We start from the raw sequence: 26,956 nt of genomic DNA, 5'->3' as shown, positions 1-26,956 counted from the left end.
TCGGCTTCCACCTACTTGTGCATATCAACTGAGGGAACTATATCCCCACATGAACACTCTAAAAGCTTAGTTGAGGGTAGTAATCACGATTGATTCTTGATGGGCATCCCTAACCTTCAAATTTACTAGATTTTATAAATTTTCCCCGCATCTTAGTGCATATTTTGAAGGGTGGCTCACATTTGACCCACAAAATGCCTCAACATGGGTAAAATGGACGGCAAAAGCAACCTTGTTTATTAGTAATGTTTCATTGTTTCATTTGAGGGAAAAAAAAGAAGAAGAAAGAAAACTTATTTCAAACGGATAACTTATGCATCGTGTGACCACAGCCTAACAAATGGAACTAGCGTGAGGAGACCCCATTTGTGCACACGCGGAATATATAAGTGATCGAACCTGCAAAGCTCGACGTGACACAGCAATGATCCTCTGGTTGGAGATTGCCTGGCATTTTACAGAAAGCGGCACTTCTTCTCTAGCTTTTCCTGCATCATGGGTTTGTGGGAGGCATTCCTCAATTGGCTACGCAGGTTCGCACTCTGTCACTGAGATCCTGCTTGAAGCTTCTGCTTGATGACCTAATACATGCAACTCTACAGACTTCGTTCTAGGCATTTTTTGAATTTCTTTGAAGAGAGATTGGTTGCCGTGGACTACGGCCTGATTAGGGCAGAATTCTAGTATTTTGTTGTCAGTGTTGGCAAGCGATGCTTGCCAGGAGAGTAAGGAAGAAGGAGTAACTTTCTTGGCCAATTGGTGATAATCTGAAGAGGTGAATGCAGAGCGTTCATCTCCCTTGTTCTCTGAATCCTGATGTAAAGTGTAGTGGGGATTCCCATCCATCACATGAACTGCATTGATACTTCATGTGAAAAGACAACGTGTTTTGGTCACCGTTTTGTCTTGTCCCACAGTCAATTCTTTGACTGCAAAACAAGTGTTAATAGTAATGACTGAAATGATGGATTTTTTGAGCAATATCAAATATGTTGCATCTTTCCAAGCTACTAGGTGGAGCAATAGATGCTCTACATCAATGCCCTTCAATAGGGGTATAAATAACAACTTTGACCAGCAAAATGTCTTTCTTTTTGAATGGAATGTTTTCCTTGCTTTTCGAACAAGTTGAGTGCAGAAGTCAAAAGACACATTTGCGAAATGGTTTCAGGAACACACAAGAGGTCAATTGTGTGAATATCTTACAGGCTTGTAGTGAGCCCAAGCGCGCGCGCGCGCACACACACACACACACACACACACACACACACACACACACACACACACACACACATGAAGATGAGTCTCCCAAGGTCAGGCACAGCCACAAAGCAGCCGTCTTTTTCTAGATCTAGGAGGGTATCCCAGGAGATGACCCTTAGAACTCCCAAGCATAGGTCATACTGTGAATATGTTCAAGTCCGTGCCGAGTGCAATTCAAGAAGATAAAGGACCGGATCCTAGCATTCAGAAATCTTATGAGCATTGATACTACTCTAATGAAATCATCCAATGTGAAATCAAGAGTTTGTCTTCATGAGAACTCTTTGCAACATTCTTCTTCAGTGCCATGATCAAGCTGATTTAAAGTGAGAGAGAGAGAGAGAGAGAGAGAGAGAGAGAGAGAGAGAGAGAGAGATTTATCATCCAACAATCATGTCCTCTCAAAGACACCAAGTTTTGGATCGTAGAAGAACTCACTCCGCTACAACTCAAACGCAAAAGTGAAGAGCTCAAGAAAGTACATGAAGCCCGCAAACAAGGTAAATGGGCAATCTACCGCGGTGGTAAAGCTATCATCCAGGAGTTCCGAAACCCCAAACCAGTTCTCTCCACATTTGACCCCTCTTAGGTTCCCCCTTTTTTCCTTATCTTCCCTATGGACCCTCAGTCCTTAACTGATATGTATCGTCATCGTCTGCTTAAGACGCAACCGCTGTAATGTTTGTTTTCGGTCCCATGGGTCATATCTGACCTCCGTGGATGATAATGCAATCTATCTATCTATCTATCTCTTTCAGGTGTGTGTGTGCTAATAAAAATAGGAAAATGCTATAACCTTCCTATCACCCAAGTGTGGGAGATTGGTTATGCCATTTCCCTCTTGAATAGTAGGTCTTGAGTTCAACTCTCCTCGTCGGATAGATCTTTAAGGTCTCTTGGGATTGTTTCCTACGACGTCAAAATATGCTCTCTCTCTCTCTCTCTCTCTCTCTCTCTCTCTCTCTCTCTCTCTCGCGCGCGCGCAGTCTCCCCTTGGTCTCTATGCTTTCGCATCGTCGACTTTGACATGGTATCAAAGCCTTGGTGGAGCAAGGCATCTCGTTGAGAAGAACCGAAGAGACCCCCCCCCCCCCCCCCCCCCCCCCCCCCCCCACGCGCGCGCGCACACACACACACACACACCAAACCCCCCAACTCCCTTGTCGGCGGCGCCACACCTCCCCCTTCTCTGCTACTTGCGTTCTAAAACGCTATTAATCGGGAGCTCCTTCGTTTTCTGTTGCTACTTCCCCTAGTGCCCCGCTGAGTTTGTGCCGCTCCTAGCATTTTGAAACGCCAACGTTTGGGGCACCGTTGACAACCACAAGGCGAGAAGCTTAGCATTTTTCCGCCAGCGTTTTGATACGTGAGCAATCAACGGTGCCCCTCTTCTCCCGCGTGCGTTTTGAAACGTTGCCTTTGACGGCGACACCTTGGTCCCACCCACTGCCGACAACACCATACTTCCCCTCTTTACTAGAGTTTTGAAATGCTGATCTTGTTGCGCGTTTGTGAGCGCCCATTGGGCAGTAAGGTGAAACCCCCCACGGCCAACTATCTAGGTGTCTTGGAGTGCGAATTTTTGGAGCTAACATCCCCCCCCCCGGTAGAGTTTGGTGAAAAGCTTGGAAGTTGTTGCGGCCACCCCTTGGAGTGCAAGAAGGAACCTATTATCTTCAGATCTTGCAACTTCATTATGGCCCCCCCTTGCTCGAGCGCCAGCGACATTGATGACCAACACAAACTATATGTCACTACGGAATTGAGATGGTGAAATCTAGGTTTTACACTTCCACAAATCCTTTTCTTTCTTTCCTTGTGTTAGAGATTTCTTCTAGCTTGAAAGATGGTTCCTTTTACTTTTCCCTGAAGAGGGAATGAGAGAGTGCGGTAGCCCAGTGCTCTTTATAGGGCTGAAATTGGACCTATAAATTTCTTTAGGCTTGGGTAGGGCAAACCATCCACCAGACCCAACACATAAATCATAAAAATGATTCATTAAAAATTTGGGCAGGGGGGTCAGTTTTGGGTGAAATTGTCGCACATCTGCCCACGCGAGAATCCGATCGACGCGGGGAATGGCTCATTGGATTCTCTAACCTAAAACTACATGCATGTCATGCCAAATGCCCACCATATTGTAATAACATCTGTCATAACGCGTGTACATACCATTTATGCAAGAGGGTTCCAAAATTGGAAAAACTAATCTAATGGATTCATCCGAACATGCCCACCGTATTGTAACAACATCTGTCAAAACGCGTGTACAAACCATTTATGCAAGAGGGTTCCAAAATTGGAAAACCTAATCTAATGGATTTGTCCGGACATACAGGTCCTGCAAAGAGGCTCACAAAATTGTTGATACTAATCCTCCTAGGATTCTAGACACTCCTATCTAGGAAGAAGGGGAAAACTAGCTCTGGATGTCGACGAAGCATGCCCACGTGGCACATAGAGCCAAGTGCACATGACATCCCCTCCTGCTTAAGGTGAGGGAGGTACCGGTACCGATCTGCATGGCCCCCTTGTATGAGGCTAGCAAATCTTGGTGGTCGGTGAAAAATTCCTTGTTCACCCAAGCCGCTTCATGTGTCCTTCGATCTTTGAATTTGAAGAAATATTACTTTGCTTCCTTCTTATTGACACTCTGTAATGGAAGCATTTGAAAATGCTTCGACTTGGTGACAATGATCTACGGTGGTTCTGCATTTGGATTGCTCCTTGGAAGTCCACCCTTGTGGCGGCAACTCGACAGGTCCACTGTGGAAACTCGCTGTGCCTCCTGTAGAGGCTCCAAGGGAACGACCATGTGAGGTTGCGGCTTCTGGAATTTGACCATCCCTGTCCCGAGTACCCTGAAATTTACACAAAACTGAAATGAGTTTGATTTCTTACGAACAAAGAGAATTGGTAACCCAAAAGACTGTATCTTGGGAGGGCGAGGCCTCCTAAGCAAGAAATCACATGGTTTTGGCCTCTCTTTATCCCGTTGAGAGAAAATTTTACCTACGTCTTCCGCATCATGCAATTGGTCAGAGACAATGTCCATACGTCGATGGGGATGGTGTGTAGGGGAATGATGATCTTGGGAAAGTAGGGAATTGACCTTGACAAGACCTTCGCTATACATGTCAGGAATACCCAAGTTCCTTGATGTGGGATTGACAGAGATGACTGCCGCTTGGGCTCCTCGATGTAGCTCTCTGTTTTGCTGGACGTGAGAGATGAGAGGGACAAAGGGAATACCACTCTCGCCTCGAATGAGGACGGGTTGCAATACATTATCTTTGATGAGAAACATGAGCTTCTCCCAATTGATAATGGGCTTGAACCGGCCAAACCACATAATGCCCAAAATAATGGCACATCTTGCAAGTTTAAGTACTACAAAACGACGAGTGAATTGGGTTTGTTGAATGATTAATTTGACATCATCACGTTCTTGAAAGATCAAAGCATCCATGCCTTTAGAGAACCTTGAAGATGTGCACATTTCACAAGAGATTCACTTATGAGATTGTGAGAACTTCTAGAATCAAACAACACAATGACCCTTTGACCATTCACACGTCTATAACATTTTATGAGTTCATATCCTTCAAAAGCTCCCTCTTGCTTAGCTTCTTGCTTTAACCACTGTCACGTGACACATCCAACCCTATGTGTCCGTGGACAAGCTACAGCATGATCAAGGTTCAGTGAGTCCAGTCAGTTTAGATTAGAAGTGATCTGGCACTTTTGTGAATCTATCCGTAGACTGTGCATGCCTAGACACTTAGTGTAGCTGCATATCCTCTGGTCGCACACAACATGATCATAAGCATTCCCATCAGAATCCTTCAGGGAATTTTCCAGTGCATTTAGCCTATTTTTCCTATTTTTGACATTTTTCACTTATTATTTTTAAGTGACTTTTGTTGGAAAGTAGGTAGGGCAATTTTGCTAAGTTTGTATATAAGCAAACTAGAGCTAGCACTATTTGGCAGAAGAGGCAACAGGAGCCGAGCTCAGCAGGCAACTTCTCAACAAGACCTTTGGCAGATTTCCTCTAAGCAAAGAAAGAACCATTCCCATAGCTTAGCGTTTTCCTTCCATAGGTATCCCTAGCGTTTTGGATCAGATCTTCACCACCGGCATATCCCATCCCCTAGCGTTTTGAAGAAGATTATCGCCAGCAGACCATCCACAACACCTAGCGTTTTTGAAGGAAGCCAGTGATTTGACAGATCCTTGACCAAGCGTTTTTGGATCCCAGCATATGCAGATTTGCAGCGTTTTTCAGCCACAGCGATGCTACGATTTGCAGCAGTAGAAGACCTTCAAGTTCAGCCCTAAAGAAGTAGCAGATTCAACCGGAAGGACCCTCAGTTTTCAGCCCTTAAGAACCTCAGTTTTCAACCCTAAACTTGCAGATTTTCAGTGTCAAAGACCCACAGAAACAGCCCCCAAAATCAGCGTTTTTGGACTAGTCGTAGATTTCAGCCCATAGCGTTTTTGGACATCTGTAGAAAGATTGCAGATTTCAGCCCTTAGGTCGACTTCGTCATCCCCGTCGTCATCGCCTACATAGCCTAAACTTGCATCAGTCTCATGCATACAGTTTGTACCAGATTGTGCAATCATAAGTAGACCACTCTCGCCGACGAGAGTGGGGCCTTCGGAGGAGGGTTTTACAACAGTCTCTGGTGTCGTATCTCTCTTCTCTCTCTATCTCTCAGTCTCATACACTTGCACGCAGAGTGTCCATTCGCTTTGTTTATGATCATAGCATTCTCTCTCTAAGAACGGAAGGCTCTCCCTTCCATAAGAACAAAAGGAACCTTGAGCACAGTTCGGAGCACTCATCTTGAGCAAAGCGCAAACATTCATTCCGCTGCACCTAACAACCACACTCATAGCATTCACTTGAGGGGTTGAGTTAGAAGTTGATGCAATAGAGTTTTCATTTTAGATTCTTTCTTAGGACACGCCCTTTTGATGTGACCTACTACGTGACAATGAAAACACTTATGTTCCTTTGCAATCTTTCATCAGGTGTGAGTTGACAAAAAACAATGGCTGATGTTGTCCAAAAACTCTAGCTAGTCTACAAGGCTGAAAAACGCTAGGATTGAGATTTGCAAAAACGATGGGCTGCCTGCTCCTGCTAGCGCTCTGCAATCTAATATAAAGCTTGGCTGCCTGGTTCCCTCTATAGGGCTGAAATTGGACTTATAAATTTCTTTAGGGTTAGGTAGGGCAAACTATCCACCGGACTTAACAAATAAATCATAAAAATGATTTATTAAAAAGTTTGGCCAGGGGGTTAGTTTTGGGTGAAATGTCGCACATCTGCCCACCCAAGAATCCGATCAACGCGGGGAATGGCTTGTTGGATTCCTCTAACCTAAAACTACATGCATGTCATGCCAGATGCCCACCATAGTGTAATAACATTTGTCAAAACGCGTGTACAAACCGTTTATGCAAGAGGGTTCCAAAATTGGAAACCTAATCTAATGGATTTGTTCAGACATGCAGGTCCTGCGAAGAGGCTCACAAAATTTCCAATCTCGGGTCAATCACGAATGGTCGCAACTTTGGCGGGGTCCATCTACCTTCCGTTGAGACGATGTGTAACAAACTGCTGACGTGTCAATCCATTGAAGAACGGAGCTACCGGCCGAGGGGCCTAAGAAGAACAAGTAACAGAAGAAGAAGTCCTACCAACTTATGGGGACCCCGTTCGATGGGGCCCAAAGTGACAAAGGATTAAAATAAAGCATGACCTACACACACACACACAAACTGATGATGTGGTAGATTTCCGAAAATTGCGCTGATAGGATGACGTGGCAGGCTGTACGGATTTCCGCGTTTTGGGCTGGCTGTTGACGTGGCAGGCTGTTCGGATTTCCGTAAATTGCGCTGGCAGCTTTTTGGCTTTGCTTTTGGACCAAAAGCTTTTGAGTTTGAAGGCTTTTCACTATAATTGCGTTTTAGGCCAAGGGCCTTTAAATATGAGGTTAGGGCTCATTCTCTGGCATGCTTCCTGGAGAAGGTGCAGACTGTGGAGCATCGGCTTGTACTGAGTTGATGCAATATAAAGAAATACCGAAAGGGGCGCCAAGGTTTGGGGCCAATACTCTCTGGGGTGGAATTCGGCCACTCCGTGTCGCGTGTCGTCTCTCTTTTTCAGTTCAGTTGTTATTGAAGTGCTAAATGTCTGTTCAGTCTGTTCTTTTCTATTTGCACGTGGTGCCCGTCTTGTGACACGATGTGCCCAAAAAGTGCTATCTTTGGCAAGAAAAACTCGCTTTTTTTCGCATTTACCACCAATCTATGTTGCCGCAATGCTTGGAAAGTTTGTAACAGATGGTGTCTGTGCTCTGTCTCATTCTTGGAGAAAGACGATGATGTCGTCGAAGAAGGTGTCTACAAATGATCGGTACTCTCTAAAAATCCTATCCATCATGCGGTGGAATGTAACAAGAGCATTCGTGAGATAAAAGGGCATCACCAAATATTCGTACAAACCAAAAATCGTCCTGAAAGCTGTCTTGCAGACATCCCCAGGAGCAATTCGGATCTGATGATAACCACTCTTCAGATCAATTTTGCTAAAGCAAGTAGAACCGTGAAATCCGTCGAGTATATCATCGATGCTCAGGATAGGGAATTCGTTCTTGATGGTGATTTTTTTGAGAGCTTTATAGTCAATGCACTTACTCCAAGGTCCATCTTTCTTTCAGACTAGCAACATAGGTGAATAGAATGGTGAAGTACTAGGCTGGATGAGATCTTTCTCAAGAATGTGGTTCATTATTTCTTTATTTGGGCTCGGCTAACTCAATAAGGTGGCCAATTTGGTGGTGTACTATCGTGAATCAAGTCAATCGTGTGATCTTCAATCGCGCTGAGCTTGCAGAAAATCTTGTTGTTCCTTTTTGAGATCTGGCATATTTGACCTTTGATTATCATTCAATTCTTTCAAGAAGATCGCGTGAACAAAAAGACTAGATTTCATTAATTGGGAAAATGTTGAAGCCGATACAAGTGGGGCAGACTCACCTTTTAGTTTTACATCCAAGTACAATTTCTTTGTCCTTCTCATTCTTCAAGATGGCTTTCCTCGCCCTATAATCGCGACCACGACGTTGTTCTTGTGGAACCAAGGGATTCCTAGAAGGACCGTCAAGAACGTCACACCTTCCAAAGGCATGATGTAAATGTCCTTGTGCCCTAAATACCCTTGACAATGCAACCGAAGTTTGCCAATGACAAGTGTAATGGCAACATCTTGTCCAGGTGCCGCTAGAACTACCTCAATCGGTGGTCCCATTTCCTCGAATGTAATTCCAAGTCGAGCCGCCAATTCGGTTGAATTGAAGTTGGCCTTGGCTCCATCATCAAAGAAAATAAGGGCTTTTTGGTCGTGCACGTAGACCCATGCTCTGCAAAGTTCAATACTTTCGTCCATCTGATGAAGGGTGTGTCCCCACAAAGTCTGGTACTAGTCATGCTTTCGTCTTTCCTTTTCTTCTGCGCTCTTCGGCTGCTGTGGAACTCTCTGGCTTGTCTTCTGGTTGTCCCCTAGGTGCCTTGTATAGGCACCGAGTCGATACATGCCCGTGTTCTCCACATCCGAAGCAGATACTCAATTTGCTCTTCTCTTGACAACTGAGGGGTTGAATCTCTCTTTTTCTGAAGTTTTCCTCTTCGTTTGTTACGGTTGTTCGAATTTTGTCCGGTCCTTGCTGTCAAGAGTTGATCAATGGGATACGTAAGAGTTCCTGCATGCATTGCAAACCCTTGCTTAGCATTTCCCATTAGTTGTTGTATGGACTCGGACTTTTGCAATAAAGAGTAAGCCCATATCTCTTTAGGTAGACCACAACAAAATTGCTCTATCTGTTGCTTAAAGGTGATCTTTTTGAAAGAAGAGGCCGGTAGAAAAATATCCCAAAATCTTTGGAAGTATCTTCCTTGGTCATTCTAAGGTGATTTTAAGCGGTGATTGGCTATGTCATAGATCTGCATCCTTTTTTGGGGTACCACATAAGGCATCTTAGAGTGGATACGAATGATTTTGGAGGCACAACCTAGGGGTTTCACAGTCCCTCGGCTTTTGTGAGCTGCCATATGAGGTTTTTTACAGCAAATTCTTTATATCAATCAGATACATAGCATATGACTTTGTGGGTTTTGCTGCATCGCCTGAGGTGGACAACGCTTTAGGCAGATTTGTGTAGGCTTACCACAAGCCAGCTAACTACTTCGATTAGACAATATTTATCCCTAGTTGTATCCTGTGGTTTGTTTTGGGATTTTTCTCCATGATCTTATTGTATACCTTTCAAGGTTTTTCCCATAAATCTTTTGTATGGAGCTTTGGTCGATTTTATGTAATGCAAAGGGTGAAAGGCTTTTCTGAGAGAGAGAGAGAGAGAGAGAGAGAGAGAGAGCAATGACTTTTGCAGCCTTTTCTTCAAGCAAGAAATGGAACTTTCTTTGATCGGGCTACAAAATGCTGGAAAAACTTCTCTTGTGAACGTTGTAGCGGTACTATTTAGTTTGTTGAGCTTACATTAATCAGTTTTGTATTTGTTAGCTCATAATTGTGTACATGTGATTTTGCAGATGGGTGGCTACAGTGAAGACATGATTCCAACTGTGAGTAGTTTAATTGTGCATTTTCAACTTTGAGTATTATGCATATTATGCTGACAATGCTAACTATTGTGCATTTGTCTGTACATGGGTGCATGGTTGGTGTTTCTCGTGCACGTGTGCACATACAGGGAGAGAGAGAGACGTACACACATACACAAATATATATATCTACATAGTATACATACATGTGTATACACGCTCACACATATACATATGCAGGATTTTTGCGTTTAGTGCTGGCTGACCTAGAAGCTAGCTTTTGGGGTCAAGAGGCTTTTGGACTCGTAGCATTTCATGTAATTGCTTTTGAGAGCCCTAAGGGCCTTTAAATTGAAACCCACGTCCACTCTCTGGCTCAGTCTGGCTGACGAGCAAAGCATAGCAGAGAGGACCCTCATGCCTTGTAACTTTGCTCAAGCATTAATACAAAAATAAATACCGAAAGGGCGCCAATCTTTGGGGCCAATCTGTCTGGGCACGAAACTACGTCAGGCCGTGTGGACTCAATTGAACTGTCATTAAAGTTGTGAAGTGTTTTTTTAAAAAGTGTCTCACGTGACACATCCAACCCTATGTGTCCATGGACAAGCTACAGCATGATCAGGGTTCAGTCAGTCTAGTCAGTCTAGATTAGAAGTGATCTGGCACTTTTGTGAGTCTATTCGTAGACCGTGCATGCCCAGTCACTTAGTGTAGATGCATATCCTCTGGTTGCACACAGCATGATCATAAGCATTCCCATCAGAATCCCCTTCAGGGGAATTTTCCAGTGCATTTAGCCTATTTTACCTATTTTTGGCATTTTTCACTTATTAATTTAAGTGACTTTCCAACAAAAGTAGGTAGGGCAATTTGGGTAAGAAAATATATAAGAAAACCAAAGTTAGCACTAAATGGCAGAAGAGGCAACACGAGCCAAGCTCAACAGGCAACTTCTCAGCAAGACCAAGCCTTGGTGGATTCCCTCCAAGCAGCAGATCCCCCTCATCCTAGCGTTTTCAGTCAGCACCATAGCCTAGCGTTTTTGCATCAGTAGGTCCTCGCTAGAAGATCCCAGCAGATAGCGTTTTTGCATCAGCATCCTCGCCAGCAGGAAACCTTAGCCTAGCGTTTTTGGGAACTTCAACCTCTAGCGTTTTTGGTCCCAATTTCAGCCCTTTGCGGATTCAGCATGCAACGTTTTTTCATCATTAAAGACCGTCAAGATCAGCTCCTAAAGGAGTAGCACATTCAGCCCGGAAGGACCTCAGTATTCAGCCTTAAGCAACCTCAGTTTTCAGCCCTAAACCTGCAGATTTTCAGCGTCAAAGACCCACAGAAAACAGCCCATAAATCAGCGTTTTTGGACTAGTCGCAGATTTTAGCCCATAGCGTTTTTGGACAGCAGTAGAAAGATTGCAAATTTCAGCCCTTAGGTTGACTTCGTCATCCCCCCCGTCGTCGTCAACATAGCCTAGACTTGCATCAGTCTCATGCATCACCATTGTACCAGATTGTGCAATCATAAGTAGACCACTCTCGTTGATGAGAGTGGGGCCTTCGGAGGAGGGTTTTACAATGTCTCTGGTGTCGTATCTCTCTTCTCTTTCTATCTCTCAGTCTCATTCACTTTCACGCATAGTGTCCATTCACTTTGTTATGATCATTGCACTCTCTCATTAAGAACGGAAGGCTCTACCTTCCATAAGAACAAAAAGGAACCTTGAGCACAGTTCGGAGCACTCATCTTGAGCAAAGCGCAAACATTCATTCCGTTGCACCTAACATTGGTATCAAAGCTTTGGCAATGTTCTGTATCACTCAAGGAAAGAATCACAAGAATTTTTTTTGCTTGTTGCGGTCGCACGAACCCAAGTTCGCTTGGGCGTGTCGATTCCTAATCGTGTTTTTGAAGAGTGACAGGAATCCCAGGAAAGAAGGGCTTGTCCAGTCTCCCCTTGTGTCTATTTTCACTCATTGAGAGCGGACCGTGCACTTAGCGGCCGGCCAATCGACGTGAGGTGGGAAAAAGCAACCTTGGTGTGAGCGCAAGGCCGGCAAGGGGTGCGCCCGCAGAAAAGAGCAGAACTTGGGTAAAGAGAAGATCCTTCTCTAACACGGTTTGTAGGCGAAAGAAGAACCTCAAGAACCTCAAGAAGCTCAAGAACCAAGACCCGTAAGAACCCAAGTTCCTCGTGAACTTAAGAACCCAAGATCCCCAAGAACCCAAGTTCCTCGTGAACTTAAGAACCCAAGACTACAAGAACCCACAAGAACCCACGACTTCATGATGGTTATCACTCGAAGCGGAATGGATACTTCGTTTGGAGGTGATGAGCATGAGAGAGGTGAAGAAGAATTTTCCCCACCAGGAGTTTTTTCCGACCCTCCCCCTTCCCCATCTACGTGAAGGATTACACTAACTCCTATGGAGTTGGACCAGATGTGTATGGAAAGGAAGTTAGAACGCGAAGCAAGAAGAGCAGAAAGAAAAGTAGAAATGGAGCGCGAAAACCAAGAAAGAATAACAGCTATAGCGTGTGAGCGCGAGCAAGCACGCTTGGAAGCCAAAGAAAGACAAGCCAAATTGGATCGTGAGTGCGTAGAAAGACAAGCAGAGAACAAAGCAATACAAGAACAAAGCGACCGACAAAACAAAGAGTTCTAGTGACTCTATTTCAAGTTCAGACACAGATGCAAGAGATTTGGGGACCGGAGACTCTCTTAGTCTCTTCTTCTCCCAAGCATGATACACATGATTTGCATGATGATTTGAATGATGATGATAAGCATGATGCTTTGAATGACAATGATTTACATGATGATTTGGATGATAATGATGAGCATGATGATTTATTTGCATGATCAAGATGTGATTTCTCACAAGCATGATGAGTTGCATGAAGATGATGTGATTGTTCACAAGGATGATGTGTTAGTGGATGTTTTTTTCTAGCGAAGCTAACGTCGTTGTAGATTCGATCAATCACGAAGAACCGATGTTGGCTTTCGAGTCGAGGTCCAAAGAACCTCCACAGGACGATTCGATCATTCAGGAAGAACCGATCTTGGCTCTCGAGCCTCGGTCCAAAGAACCATTACAGGAAGTATTATGTGTTCGCATGATTGATACGCACGCATTGTTCGAGTGTTTCATTCGTGATCGTTTCCTGTATTTTAGTCAGCGTCTTTATGTGATCCCTTTTCCTAGGCAAGACATATTGTACGTTGAGCACGTTTCACTCATGAATGAGCACGGATGCATGCGGATTGTTCATGAAAAGTTGAAAAGTATGTATGTAAGGAAGTCACATTCGATGTCTCTTCCTTGGCATGACACATTGGTAGAACGAGCACATGAAAGTTTGAGCACCAAGCATAGGCATTTCCGTTGTGAATTGCCACAGTTGATTGCTCTAGATCAAAAGAGAAAGATTCGATCTCATTGTTTACATGTGTTTGATAAACAGCTTGTCACTTTGTCTCTATGTTCATCTACATTGCATACACAGCCTTTGGAGAAGACAAGATTTTTTCCACTCACTTTACATGAAATAGGTATGTTCATGGTTTTGTGTTGGAAATGGTTTCATGAATTTTTAGCCATGGAGATTCTTGAAAAAGAAAGAAGCATGACTCTGGACGAAGTTGAAGCATTGAAGGAGCCACAGAAGACTTTGTGTCGCTTTCAGCGCGGCCCAAAGAAGCAAGCGTTGCAGACCTTTATGAAGTTCAAGTACCGCACGACCCACACATCAGATTGGGCCAGCAAAGAGTCCCTTCCAGGATTCCGGATGCTATCGGCGATCTCCCTCGACGCCATACAGTTCGGTACCAGTATTTCACTTTGAAAAGGAGGGGATGTCACGTGACACATCCAACCCTATGTGTCCGTGGACAAAGCTACAGCATGATGAGGGTTCAGTTAGTCCAGTCAATCTAGATTAGAAGTGATCTGGCACTCTTGTGAGTCTATTCGTAGACCGTGCATGCCCAGTCACTTAGTGTAGATGCATATCCTCTGGTTGCACACAACATGATTTTAAGCATTTCCATCAGAATCCATCAGAATTCCCTTCAGGGGAATTTTCCAGTGCATTTAGTCTATTTTACCTATTTTTGGCATTTTTCACTTATTAATTTAAGTGACTTTCCAACAAAAGTAGGTAGGGCAATTTGGGTAAGAAAATATATAAGCAAACCAAAGTTAGCACTAAATGGCAGAAGAGGCAACACGAGCCAAGCTCAGCAGGCAACTTCTCAGCAAGACCAAGCCTTGGTGGATTCCCTCCAAGCAGCAGATCCCCCCATCCTAGCGTTTTTAGTCAGCACCATAGCTTGGCGTTTTTGCATCAGTAGGTCCTTGCCAGAAGATCCCAGCAGATAGCGTTTTTGCATCAGCATCCTTGCCAGCAGGAAACCTGTTTTTGGGAACTTCAGCCTCTAGCGTTTTTGGTCCCAATTTCAGCCCTTTGCAGATTCAGCATGCAGCGTTTTTTCATCATTAAAGACCGTCAAGATCAGCCCCTAAAGAAGTAGCACATTCAGCCCGGAAGGACCTCAGTTTTCAGCCTTAAGCAACCTCAGTTTTCAGCCCTAAACCTGCAGATTTTCAGCGTCAAAGACCCACAGAAAACAGCCCCCAAATCAGTGTTTTTGGACTAGTCGCAGATTTCAGCCCATAGCGTTTTTGGACAGCAGTAGAAAGATTGCAGATTTCAGTCCTTCGGTAGACTTCGTCATCCCCGTCGTCATCGTCAACATAGCCTAGACTTGCATCAGTCTCATGCATCACCATTGTACCAGATTGTGCAATCATAAGTAGACCACTCTCGCCGACGAGAGTGGGGCCTTCGGAGGAGGGTTTTACGTCTTTGGTGTCATATCTCTCTTCTCTCTCTATCTCTCAGTCTCATTCACTTTGTTATGATCATTGCACTCTCTCATTAAGAACAAAAAGGAACCTTGAGCACAGTTCGGAGCACTCATCTTGAGCAAAGCGCAAACATTCATTCCGCTGCACCTAACAGTGATTCTCTTGTGTGTCGTATCAGAATCTCGACTTGGGGTTTACAGTGGCATCAGAGCTCAGGCAATTTTCCTTCCACCGAAAAATCCGATCCCTTTTTCTGTGACACACATGGATTCAGGTGATGACTCCCGGAAGAATCATACGACCCGACCCAACAATTCTAGATTGGGTGAAAACACTGGAAATTCGAATGGAACAGCAAATGTAGAATACGGGCCACCTCGGCCTATGGAGTACAAACGAATGAGATGTAGTGTCAACAACAAGTTGATGCTTGTGCGAAATAGATGCTTCAGTTTTTGAAGGATCCCTAGTATGCAAAATTTTTGACCCGGCACCCGATTGATGAGATACACTCCCGGTGGTGAACGACCATCGATTCACCCTTGAAGTCAGCTCTAAAGAAACCTCCTGTTCCACGGATGCCCACTGAAGATGAACTTGACGACATTGTCGAAAGACGAGTCAAGCAACTTCTGGGAGCCAAGAAGCATCCAAGGAGACGGAGCAAGGAGCACACTACCCGGGTTACTTGGGTCGCCAGACCTCTTTTGCAAATGCACGAAAACCATAGCAGCATGCACGCTTAGAGGGTTTGTCCAGTTTGTCCTCATCTTCTTCCGACAATTCTGATAGCTCTCTCTTTTCTGATTCACGTGATGAGGACAGAAAGGGCAAGAAGTGACGAAAGAACCAGGGATATGGAAAGAACAAGAAGGCCAAAAAAAGCAGATCCCGACAATTTTTTGTCAGTGTTGAGGAGGATTCATCCTCTTCTGAGAGTTTGGACTCTGAGGACCAGATGTTTTATTCAAAGAGGAAACATTTTTATAGAGCAAATCAATATGACTTTCTCGAAGATAAGAACAAGAAGACTAAAGAATTCAAGGAGGGCGGACAAGCAAGACGGAGGAACAAACATCCGACTATCTCAAAGAAGGCAAGTGAACAAGGGCATAAGAGTTCTAAAGTAGCCGAAGAACGTGGAAGAAAAGGAAAGATGAAAGTAGGATTGGTACTAGATTGTGTGGGGACTGACTGAGATCAGATGACACAGAGCTTTGTTGAGCATGGGGCAACGCACGAGATCAAGAGGCCCTCATCTTCTTGGAGGGAGGAGCCAAGGCCATTTCACCCAAATTGACGGCTCGACTTGGAATTACGCCCGACATAATGGGTCCAGAGGCAGAGGCTGTTCTAGCAGCACCCAGATGGGATGTTGCCATTAGCCCTGTCATTGGCAAACTTCGTTTGCGTTGTTAGGGGTATTTAGGGCACGAGGACTTCTACATCATGCCTTTGGAAGGGTGTGACGTCCTCCTAGGAATGAAGGGTAGAGAAATTGTACTTGATGTAAAACTGAAGGCCAAGTTTGTCCCACTTGTATCGGCTTTGGCCATTTCTAAATTCATGAAATCCAGTCTTTTTGTTTACTCGATCTTCTTGAAAGAACCGAATGATGAACAACGATCAAATTTGTTTGAATTGGAAAAGGAATGACAAGAATTTCTACACGCACATGCTGACTGTTTCTCTGAAGGCTTACCAGGTGAGTTACCTCCTCGTTCTGAGGATCACACGATTGATTTGATTCTCGGTAGTACATAAATAAATAACGAACCAAGTAAAAGAACTTCTTGAGAAGGGTCTCATCCAACCTAGCACTTCACCTTTCTGTTCTCCGGTGTTGCTAATACTAACGAAAGATGGATCTTGGAGGATGTGCATTGACTATAGAGCTCTCAATAAATCACCATCAAGAACAGATTCCCTATTCCACGGATCAATGATATACTCGACAGAGGGATCCTCTTGTTTTAGGAGAATTGATATGAAGAGTGGATATTATCAGGTTCAAATTGCTTCAGGGGACGTCTACAAGACAGCTTTCCGGACAACTTTTGATTTGTACGAATATTTGGTTATGCCTCTTGGTCTTAGAATGCTCCAGCGACATTCAACAGAATGAAGGATAGGATTTTGAGAGAGTATCGATCATTTGTAGGCACTTTCTTTGACAACATCACTGTATTCTCCAAGAATGAAGCAGAACATAGACATTATCTGCTTCAGGTCTTTCAGAATTTGCAAAAGCATAAATTGTTTATTAACGCGCAAATTTTTCTTACCTGAGATACGTTTCTTGGGACACATCGTCTCTGCAGCAGCAGGAGTAAAGATGGGACCGGGCAGACTATTCGTGAGTGGCTTGACTTAAAGAATGTTCATGAAGTTCGAATCTTTTTGGGCTTGTGCTCTTATTATCGGCGGTTCATTACGAAAATTTGGAGAGATAGCTTTTGCTTTTCATCTACTACTCAGAAAGGGGTTCCTTTCATGTGGGGACTACCAGAGATTACCGCTTTTCAAACTCTCAAAGAAAAATTGACTACGGGACTAGTGTTGGCCTTGCTAGACTTGCAAAAGCCATTCAAAGTTTATTGTGATGCTTGTGGTCGTAGTGTAGGAGCAGTTTTGATGCAAGAAGGCCATGTCATTGCTTACGAGAGTTGGATGTTTTCACGTCCTGAATTGGTGGCACTGACTTATGAGAAAGAGCTATCGGCAGTTATCCATGCTCTTACACAGTGGCGGCATTGTCTACTTGGAGCTGACTTTATCGTTTTAATAGATCATCAGAGTTTACGCTACTTGTTGCAAAAGCAGCTTTCGGAAAAGCAGATGCGATGGGCTAACATATTGTCACAGTTCCATTTCTAGATAGTCCATGTTTAGGGACATAAGAACTTAGTGGCAGATGCGTTATCTCAAAAGCCCTTGGTTCTGTCTATTTCCATGATACACCATCGAAGCTTTGAGGATATTGGTAGACCAATACGCCACAAATCCTGATTTTATAGACATCTTTGATCGGATTTAGAATGGGAAGACCGTTGCAAGCTATTCCATACGGGACGGCTACTTGATGCGGAAAACAATGTTGTGTGTTACACAGCCTTTGAGGGAAATTTTTTTGACAGAGTGCCATTGTTTACCTTTCTCGGGCCATCGCGGCATAAATACTACCTTGAAGGGTGTTGAATATTACTTTTACTGGCCGAGACTCAAAAAGGATGTGGACGAGTGTCACAGACGGTGACGTGGCTACCCAGTACACACACGCACCCTTTTGGCCAGGACAGTGATGAAATGGCTGCCCTATGGGAATTCTTGAAAATGATCTGAAAAGCTGACGTGGTTGGCTACACGGCAGCTCCGACAATTGCTGAAACTTGCCATGTGGCAGTTGTACGGACGTCTGCAAATCGCAACGCTTTTTGCGGCAGAATTTTCGACAGATTTTTGGCTAGCTTTTGCGTGGTTGCTTTTCTACGCAAGAGGAGAAAGGGAGAGAGCTTTTATTTTTTAAAGCTCACCTTATATTTTTACCAAGCCGTGTGAGAGGTGGTGCATTATTTTTAAATGCTTTTTACTGGCCAGCTTTTAGAGCAGCTTTTGGGGCTCTGCTTTTGGCATCCCTTGTAACCTCTTTAAAGAGTTGTTGGGCTCTCACTTCTCAGAGCATTTGGACGCAGAGTCTGAGAGTGAGTCCCGACGACTTGCTTGTACTTTGAGTTGCAGATTAATACAAAAAGAAATACTGAAAGGGGCGCCGGTCTTTGGGGCCAATATCTCTAGGCACGGAACTCGGCCGTCCGTGCCAGTGTCGAATCAATTGTGAACTGTAAACTGTTTTGAAGTGATTATTTGTGGTGTCGCGGTAGATTCTCGACTTGGAGTGTCCAAGTCCATTACAGTGGTATCAAAGCACGACCAATTTCTCTTCTACGGGAAATTGGTTCCTTTTTCCGCGGCATTTATGGCTTCAGGCAGAGATCGGTGGACTTCCTCTGCATCCGGAGATGCGGGAAGAGATCACAACGAAGATTCACGCGGGGAGTATGGCCCGCCTCGGCCTACTCAGGTGGAGCTCGAAAAGATGGAGCGTTGATGATTGATCGGCGATGCAACAAAGATGATGCCAATTTTTGCGAAGGACCCAAAATTTGCAAAATATATGAGCGAGACCTCTTTCGATGAGGTGCACACACAGTGGCGATGGACCACAGAGCCACCCCTCAAACGGGCTCTCAAGAAACCTCCTACGTCCATGATGTACACAGAGCAAGAATTAGAAGAGGGGGTTGATGCACGAATTGCTCAGCTTTTTGATGCGCAAAACCAAGCTAAAACACACGACAAAAAGCAGAAGAAAGGCGCTGACTTCCCGGGTTATTTGGGTCGTTGGTCTACTTTTGAATCGACAAGAAAGCAGAAGAAGCGTGTTCGGTTTAAAGGAGTACCCAATTCTTCTTCTTCTGACAGTTCTTATAAATCTCAAGCGAAGAAGACAGAAAAGGCAAAAAGTGAAGCAAAAAGCTAAGCTTCGGAAAGGGCAAGAAAAAGGCAAAGAAGTCTAAATCTCGCCCCGTGGTTGACAGTTCTACAGAGATAGTTCAGACTCTGATGACAGCATCTTTTATGCAAAGAAGAAGAATTTTTATAAAGCCAACCAGTATGACTTTCTGGAAGACAAAAGCAAGAAAGTCCGAGAGTGTAAGGAAGGTGGACAGTAAATTAAATTTGACAGGTTTTTTGGTTATAGAGATGCTTCGAAGGTGTTGTCTTTTATACAATAGTTTGACATAGCTTTCTCTGGAGGGCGTTACTCAGAGCACTCTAAGATTCGGAGAGCTGCCTCTTACTTTAAGGGGAATGCTCGAACTTGGTGGTCCATGCTTCTATTAAACAAGACAGCGCCAGTTAAATGCTGATTTTAAAAGGCTTTTTATTTCTTCATGGCTGACTTGAGAGTATGAACGCGACATACGAACTGCTTGGAACCATCTTCGGATGACCAAGAAGGGTACAGTAAACGCTTATTGCGAGAGATTCTGGAGCTCTTTTCAACCCGCCTCTCATTTAAGAAGACCTCGTTCAAGGAACAGATTGAACGGTTTACCTTGGGTCTTCCTACAGAGATCCGAGATCACTGCTTGGAACAAAAGTCAGGTTCCATTCAGGAGTTGATGAGTCATGCGAAACGGGGTTTTGCCATTCACTCTGGCAGTCTGACCTACCCCACATATGAGATCATGACGCAAAGAGCCGAACAGACTTCGAAAAATGAAAGTAGAAAGAGAAAGAGCAACCCAGAACAGAAAGACAAGGATGCACGACCCAAGCTTACTCCTCAAGAGAGGGCGCGCTACATCAAGGAGGGGAAGTGCTTTGGATGCGGGGAAACTGGGCATATCTCTGCGAAGTGCCCTAAAAAGGCACAGAAAGAACAGAACGACAAGGAGGACGAGAGGCATGAGAGTTCGAGAGCAGCTGAGGATCGTGGGAGAAAAGGCAAGATGAAAACAGGACTGGTTCCAGATTGCATGGGTACTGATCCCAACACGATGGATGAGAGTACAGAACTTTGCCGAGCTTGGGACAAAGTGAAAGACCAAGAAGCCTTGATCTTCTTTGATGGAGGAGCCAAGGCCAACTTCATTTCACCGGAATTGGCGGCGCGGCTCGAGATCACTCCCGATCGGATGGGACCACTTGCAGAGGCAGTTCTAGTGGCACCCGACAGGGAAGTAGCCATTACACCTGTCATTGGCAAACTTCGGTTGCATTGTTAGGGGTATTTGGGGCATGAAGACTTTTACATAATGCTTTTGGAAGAAGTGGATATCATCAGATTCGAATCGCGCCGGGAGACGTCTACAAGACAGCCTTTCGGACGACTTTTGGGTTATTTGAGTTTTTGGTGATGCCTTTTGGCTTAACCAATGCTCCTGCGACATTTAACCAGATGATGGACATGATTTTTAGAGAGTACAGACTATTCATTGGCACTTTCTTTGACGACATCATTGTTTTCTCCAAGGATGAGGCAGAACATAGAGAACATCTGATTCAAGTCTTTCAGGCATTACGAGATCACAAGTTAGTGATTAATGCGAAGAAAAGTGAATTTTTCCTACCAGAGATACACTTTTTGTGACACATTGTGTCAGCAGCAGGAGTGCAGATGGATCTGGCCAAGATAGAAACTATCCGTGATTGGCCTCATTTGAAGAATGTCCATGAAGTTAGAAGCCTCTTGGGATTGTGCTCGTACTACAGGCGGTTCATTCGAAAGTTTGCAGAGGTTGCTTCCCCTTTTCATATTTTGACACAGAAAGGAGTCCCTTTCTCGTGGGGACCCACAAAGGTGACTACCTTTCAGACATTGAAAGAGAAATTGACTACAGGACCAGTTTTGACTTTGCCAGATTTGCAGAAGTCATTTGAAGTGTATTGTGATGCTTGTGGTCGTAGTCTGGGTGTGGTCTTAATGCAAGAAGGCCATGTCATTGCCTACGAGAGCCGATTGTTCTCATGGCCGGAATTGACATCACAAATTTATGAGAAAGAGCTCTTGGTGGTTATCCATGCTCTTACTCAGTGGCGGCATTACCTACTCGGAGCGGATTTTACTGTCTTCATAGGCCATCAGAGTTTACGCTACTTCTTGTCACAGAAGCAGCTGTCGAAAAAGCAGATGCGGTGGGCGAACATCTTGTCACAGTTTCACTTCCAGATTGTCCATGCGCAGGGACATAATAATTTGGTGGCAGATGCTTTGTCTCGGAAGCTGTTGGTTCTTGTATTTCCGCGATACATCATAGGAGCTTCGAGGATATGGTCGATCAGTATGCCACAGATACAGATTTTGCAGACATTTTCACACGGATACGGGATGGGGAGACAGTAGCGGGATATTCCATTCGAGATGGCTACTTGATGAGGAAAACCATGTTGTGCGTTACACAGGTGTTGAGGGAAAAAGTTATGACCGAATGCCATTGTCCGCCTTTTACGGGTCACCGCGGCATTGCTACCACCTTGAAAGGGGTAGAGAGATACTTCTTTTGGCCGAGACTCAATAAGGATGTGGACGAGTTTGTGCGTAGTTGCTTGGTATGCCAGAAGGTCAAGTTTGACAGGCATAAAGCACAGGGATTGTTACAGCCTTTACCCATACCCACCCGCCCCTGGGAAAGTAATGCAATGGATTTCATTTTTGATCTCCCGAGAACACAGAGTCGTCATGATGGTGTCTGGACTGTTATTGACAGATTTAGCAAGCATGCTCATTTCATTTTAGTGAAGAAAACAGTCAAGCCGGATCACTTAGCGAGACTGTTTGTGGCCCAGATTTTCAGATTACATGGCATGCCTAAGACGATTGTCTCTGACAGGGACCCCAGATTCACGAGTTTGTTTTGGAAGGCAATTTGGGAGAACATTGGCACGCGGTTGCAATTCTCATCATCTTTCCACCCGCAAATTGACGAGCAATCTGAGATTGCCAATTCAGTGGTTTTAGATTTATTGAAGTCTTATATCTCGGATATAACAAGAGCGGAGTTACTCCGCTCCTTTGTCAACAGATGCCTCGATTCTTGAATATTAGAGTCACTGATGTCTCTTTGAGCTTCAGGGATACTGAGAGCTGACAATATTCTGCTGTATGACTTTATGAAATGGAATTCCGGATTATATGAAACTGATTTGTTCTTGACTTGTTTAAGTGCAGGAACTGATAGATGAAATGACTGCAGCATTTTGGTCTGAATGATCTTGATAGACATGGTTGCAATAGCGATTAGTCAATTGGGCATCTATGAGGTCTTTAGTAGATCTAGATGCGATTGCTAATTGCATTGCTGATAAATTATGGTCTGAGATCCGAATGAATGTTGAATGTGATTTGTCATGTGATGTCCTGTGATGTCTAGTGATGTCCTGTGATGTGACTGTTGATTGGAGAACTTGGAAATGGGGATTCCTGAAAATGAATCTGATTTATGTGTACTCTCTCATGTGATTTTGTTTGAGTGCAGGATTGAAAGACGAAATGACTGCAGCATTTTGGTCTTCAGATTCTATTGACATGATCGCAATAAGAGACGACATCAGTGGGGTCCGGTGTGAATCTAGATGCGATTGCTAAATACATTGCCAAGATCATGGTCTTGGATGTGGATGTATTTTCTCTGATTTGATTTGAATGTGATTGTGAATTTTCACTGATTGCCGTCTTAAGTGCAAGTGCTAGATTTGTGTCGTCTAGTGCGTCGGTACTTAGTGTCAGTATCTACTGAACTGGTTTATTGCTCGTGTCTATTTTTGCAGGCGTAATCGAGGGTGATTACAATTGTTTCCAGAGGGGGGTGTCACAAAATGATGACGTGGCGTGTCCACTTGGACAACAGATTTGAGATAAGTTGTTCCAACTTATGGGATGGGGCCCTTGGGACATAAAGTATTTAAAAAGAAAGCCTAGCGTGGGGAGCTACTGACGTGGCAAGCCGTAGGGACCCTCGCAAATTGTGTTGGCTTGCTGACGTGGTAGGCCGTACGGATTTCCACGTTTAGCGCTAGCTGCCCTAGGCACTAGCTTTTGGAGTCGAGGCTTTTGGACTCATAGCTTTTCATGTAACTGCTTTTGAGAGCCCTAAGGGCCTTTAAATTGAAACCCAAGCCACTTTCTGGCTCAGTCTGGCCGACGAGCAGAGCAGAGCAAAGAGGACCCTCGGGCCTTGTAACTTTGCTCAAGCATTAATACGAAAATAAATACCGAAAGGGGCGCCAATCTTCGGGGCCAATCTCTCTGGGCACGGAACTACGCCAGGGTGTGTTGACTCAATTGAATTGTGATTAAAGTTGTGTAGTGTTTTTTTTATAAAACTGATTCTCTCGTGTGTCGTATCAGAATCACGACTTGGGGTGTCCAAGTCTGTTACAGGCTGCTCATACTTCCTGAGCTGAGAGGCTCTGCCAGCTTTGCCCAGAGAGACTGACTGAGGACAAGGAGCACTTTGTCTGCAGATATAGAGCATATGAGAGTACCAGAGATAGACATGAGGCTCTTTTCACAAGACAGCCCACCCTATGACAGATCCTGAGTCTAGAGATCAATACTAGTAGTCTAGTTTGGCCATTTTCTAGTGGACATAGACGTAAAGAGATAATGCTGGCACCTGCAGCGGCAGTAGAGGTTGGCAGACAGTCACAACGTAGAGACTTCTTCCGGAGGACGACAACCCTACTGGCACCCGTCATAGACACACACAGAGGGTCACCTTACAGCAGGCTGAGGCAGTCAGAGCTAGGAGACGCCCCCAAGCTTCAAGACTCCATCGCATACAGATCCAAGAGACTGTTGCTCCGTGTTTTGTCCTCCTCTACCCGCATGTATCGGCATTGTGTGATGTTCCTTTGACACCATCATTTGGTTCCAGGTCAAAGGTACTCAGGCATTTGCTTCATCTTTGGCAGCCTCTTGTCCTTTGGTCTTTCTTCTATTGAGGAAGTTTGTTTTAACCTCTTTCCCACCTCTTATTTCCATGCTGATAATGTTAGGTACTCCTAGACAATTGTGATTTCACTAGTAGATTTGTGCATGCTAATGTTAGCTTTTCCTCCTATCAATGAGTTATCCTTCATTGGTCACTAGATGTATACACTGTGCTATCGTAGGTTCAGCTGCTCTCATCATCATTACATGGCGTGGTTTAGATTGTCATGTTGTGGGTTTTAATCTCTCTTTTGGACAGCAGTTTGCCATTTTCATCGGCACTACTTTGCATTGGTTGATGAAAGGGGTGTCAAAGGAGCACCTTCAAGATATTTTCACAGGCCCTCGGTAGTCGTTGCGACACTTGCTCCATTATGCCAAGCATCTCATGCCCCATATCACACTTGTTCTCCTTAGTTCAGTTCAGGGCCCAGGTCTTCTATCATATCGGCAGCTTTTTTTACTTCGTTAGCGTAGGAGGCAATTTCAAATCCCTGGCCTCTCCTCTTTTTTTAAAAAAACCCCAGCGATGAAAAGCTCTAAAAAAAACTATGCTGTTAAAAGCTACCAAGTGAATAAAATAAAAAAAGCATGCCCTCGGCCATCCTTCAATGGCACGGGTAAGTCGGGCAAAGGCAAGCTTGTTTTTTTTGGTTGCCCGACTTACCCGTGCCATGCCTTATCATACATAAGCACTTCGGTCCTCGAGTTTCATTTCTCCACTAGCCCAGCGAGCTTGCCTTACAAAGAGGTCCCACTCTCACTGTTGTATTAATTTTTTGGTATTGCTTCGCTTGTATTTTTGAGACCCATCTGCTTCTGTCTCTTCCATTTGCTCCCCTTGTTCCTTGTACCTATTGTGTGTGCACGCTGACACTTACATATTGAGAAGACGTTCTTTGCCTGATTTCAGGTCGGATTCAACATGAGGAAAGTGACAAGAGGTAATGTGACGATCAAGCTGTGGGATCTTGGAGGACAACCACGTTTTCGAAGTATGTGGGAGCGATACTGTCGAGGGGTTTCAGCCATAGTGTAAGTGTGTTGTTCTGACAATAGGCAAGTTTGCAGGCAAGGCAAGAGAGGAGCTCATGATTTGATACTCGTACAGATATGTTGTTGATGCAGCAGACAGAGAGAACGTGGCAATTTCACGGAGTGAGCTGCATGACTTACTCAGTAAGCCATCTTTGTATGGCATTCCACTTCTTGTTCTGGGAAACAAGATTGACAAGCCGAACGTGCTCTCTAAGCAAGCACTTGTTGATGAAATGTAAGTACTTTTTTTCCGCGATATTATGCAGCACATTAGCAGAGAAGTTGCTTGTCATTATTGGCCAATGCACTAAACTGCAGGAATCTTTCATCCCTTCCTGATCGTGAAATATGCTGCTTCATGATTTCATGCAAGAATTCAACCAATATTGATGTTATGATTGATTGGCTAGTGAAACATTCTAAGAGCAAGAGCTAGTCAGCATTAATTTGTGTCGCGATCGTTCCACTGGGTGTATTGCTGCAGTATTCCTTACTATTTGATAGACATTGCACTGTTTCACCCAGATGTAATCTTAATTGGTGTAGTGGTCACTTTGTAACATATACTAGGAACAAATATCCGCTTTTTTGCGGGAAAGAGTCTGGACTTCATTTGAATATAGCGAACTCAGACAAGTGCAGATTTTCTGCAAGGATAGTTGGGCCAAGTCAATGGTAGTAAGATGCTCTCTCTCTCTCTCTCTCTCTCTCTCTCTCTCTCTCTCTCCCCCCCGAACCCCTGAAATGAATCAATTGTTGGTTAAACATAGAGAGGGCAGTCACCAAGATATAATACACAAAAATGCCAATCAGAACAGGCACACAATCCTCAAATAATATAGAATAAAAAACACCAAGGCTATTTTTTGGCTTTAAATCTCTTAGATCTCCCAACATATACATTTTTCTCTAATCCAAGAAGGGTTTCTTCTTTTTGTTGCCTATGCTTTGAATGTATCTCCCATCGTGTATATGCAGCTGCTAAAGGTCTTGCTGTATTGCAAAAGAAACAATCTGTTGGAAGCCTTATGAAAAATACTAAAAAGAGTATCTCCATGTATCACAGGTAGGGATAAATTGAAGGGGATTCTTTGCAAGAGGGAGGTGGAGAATAACCCGAAGAGTAGGAGTGAATGCACCATCGTATGGTTATTCGCACTCCAACACCACACCTAGATGACTATCAAGCTCTAAACTATGGAACGGATTCCATGCAAGAGCTCACTTAACTAGCTTGCTTCAATGTCTCAACCCATAGAAGCAAACAAGCCAAAATGTACAATTTTAACAAAATGGCAAAAGAGGAGGGGAGTGTACACTATAGGGCTTATGCAAAACAGCAAAGTGGCATGATACTGCAAGCCTTCAAGAGTACGCTCTCAACAAATTCTTATAGCTTCGTAGTATTTGTGTCTCACCAAAGGTCAGTTTGATGAGAAGTTAATTGTGTAACCCATGGCATGGCCCCTATGTCTTTCACAAAGTGGTTGAGGTAATGGGCCACACAGAAAACTTACAATGAAGTGATGATAACTCGCTTACCCTATTGCGTTCTCCATCCGCACATATGGCAATGACATGACACGTTCTCTAGTGTTGTTGCCCACTTAGTCACAAGCACGTCGACACTCTTCTATGTCATG

The 26,956-nt window shown here is 44.2% G+C and overlaps 1 protein-coding gene across 1 annotated transcript; it reads left to right on the top strand.

The window, feature by feature from the left end:
- Positions 1 to 375: 375 nt before the first annotated feature.
- Positions 376 to 25,986, top strand: LOC147457392 (ADP-ribosylation factor-like protein 8a). Its single transcript, XM_086512275.1, has 6 exons — positions 376 to 533; positions 9,729 to 9,810; positions 9,889 to 9,921; positions 25,189 to 25,310; positions 25,387 to 25,548; positions 25,632 to 25,986. The coding sequence occupies exons 1-6, from the start codon at positions 496 to 498 to the stop codon at positions 25,747 to 25,749; spliced, it is 555 nt and encodes a 184-aa protein (XP_086368401.1). The 5' UTR covers positions 376 to 495; the 3' UTR covers positions 25,750 to 25,986.
- Positions 25,987 to 26,956: the final 970 nt, after the last annotated feature.

This window comes from Adiantum capillus-veneris, chromosome 5, assembly GCF_014529385.1.
Source record: "Adiantum capillus-veneris isolate H3 chromosome 5, ASM1452938v2, whole genome shotgun sequence".
Taxonomy (NCBI): domain Eukaryota; kingdom Viridiplantae; phylum Streptophyta; class Polypodiopsida; order Polypodiales; family Pteridaceae; genus Adiantum; species Adiantum capillus-veneris.
This window is presented reverse-complemented; position numbering and strand designations above follow the sequence as displayed.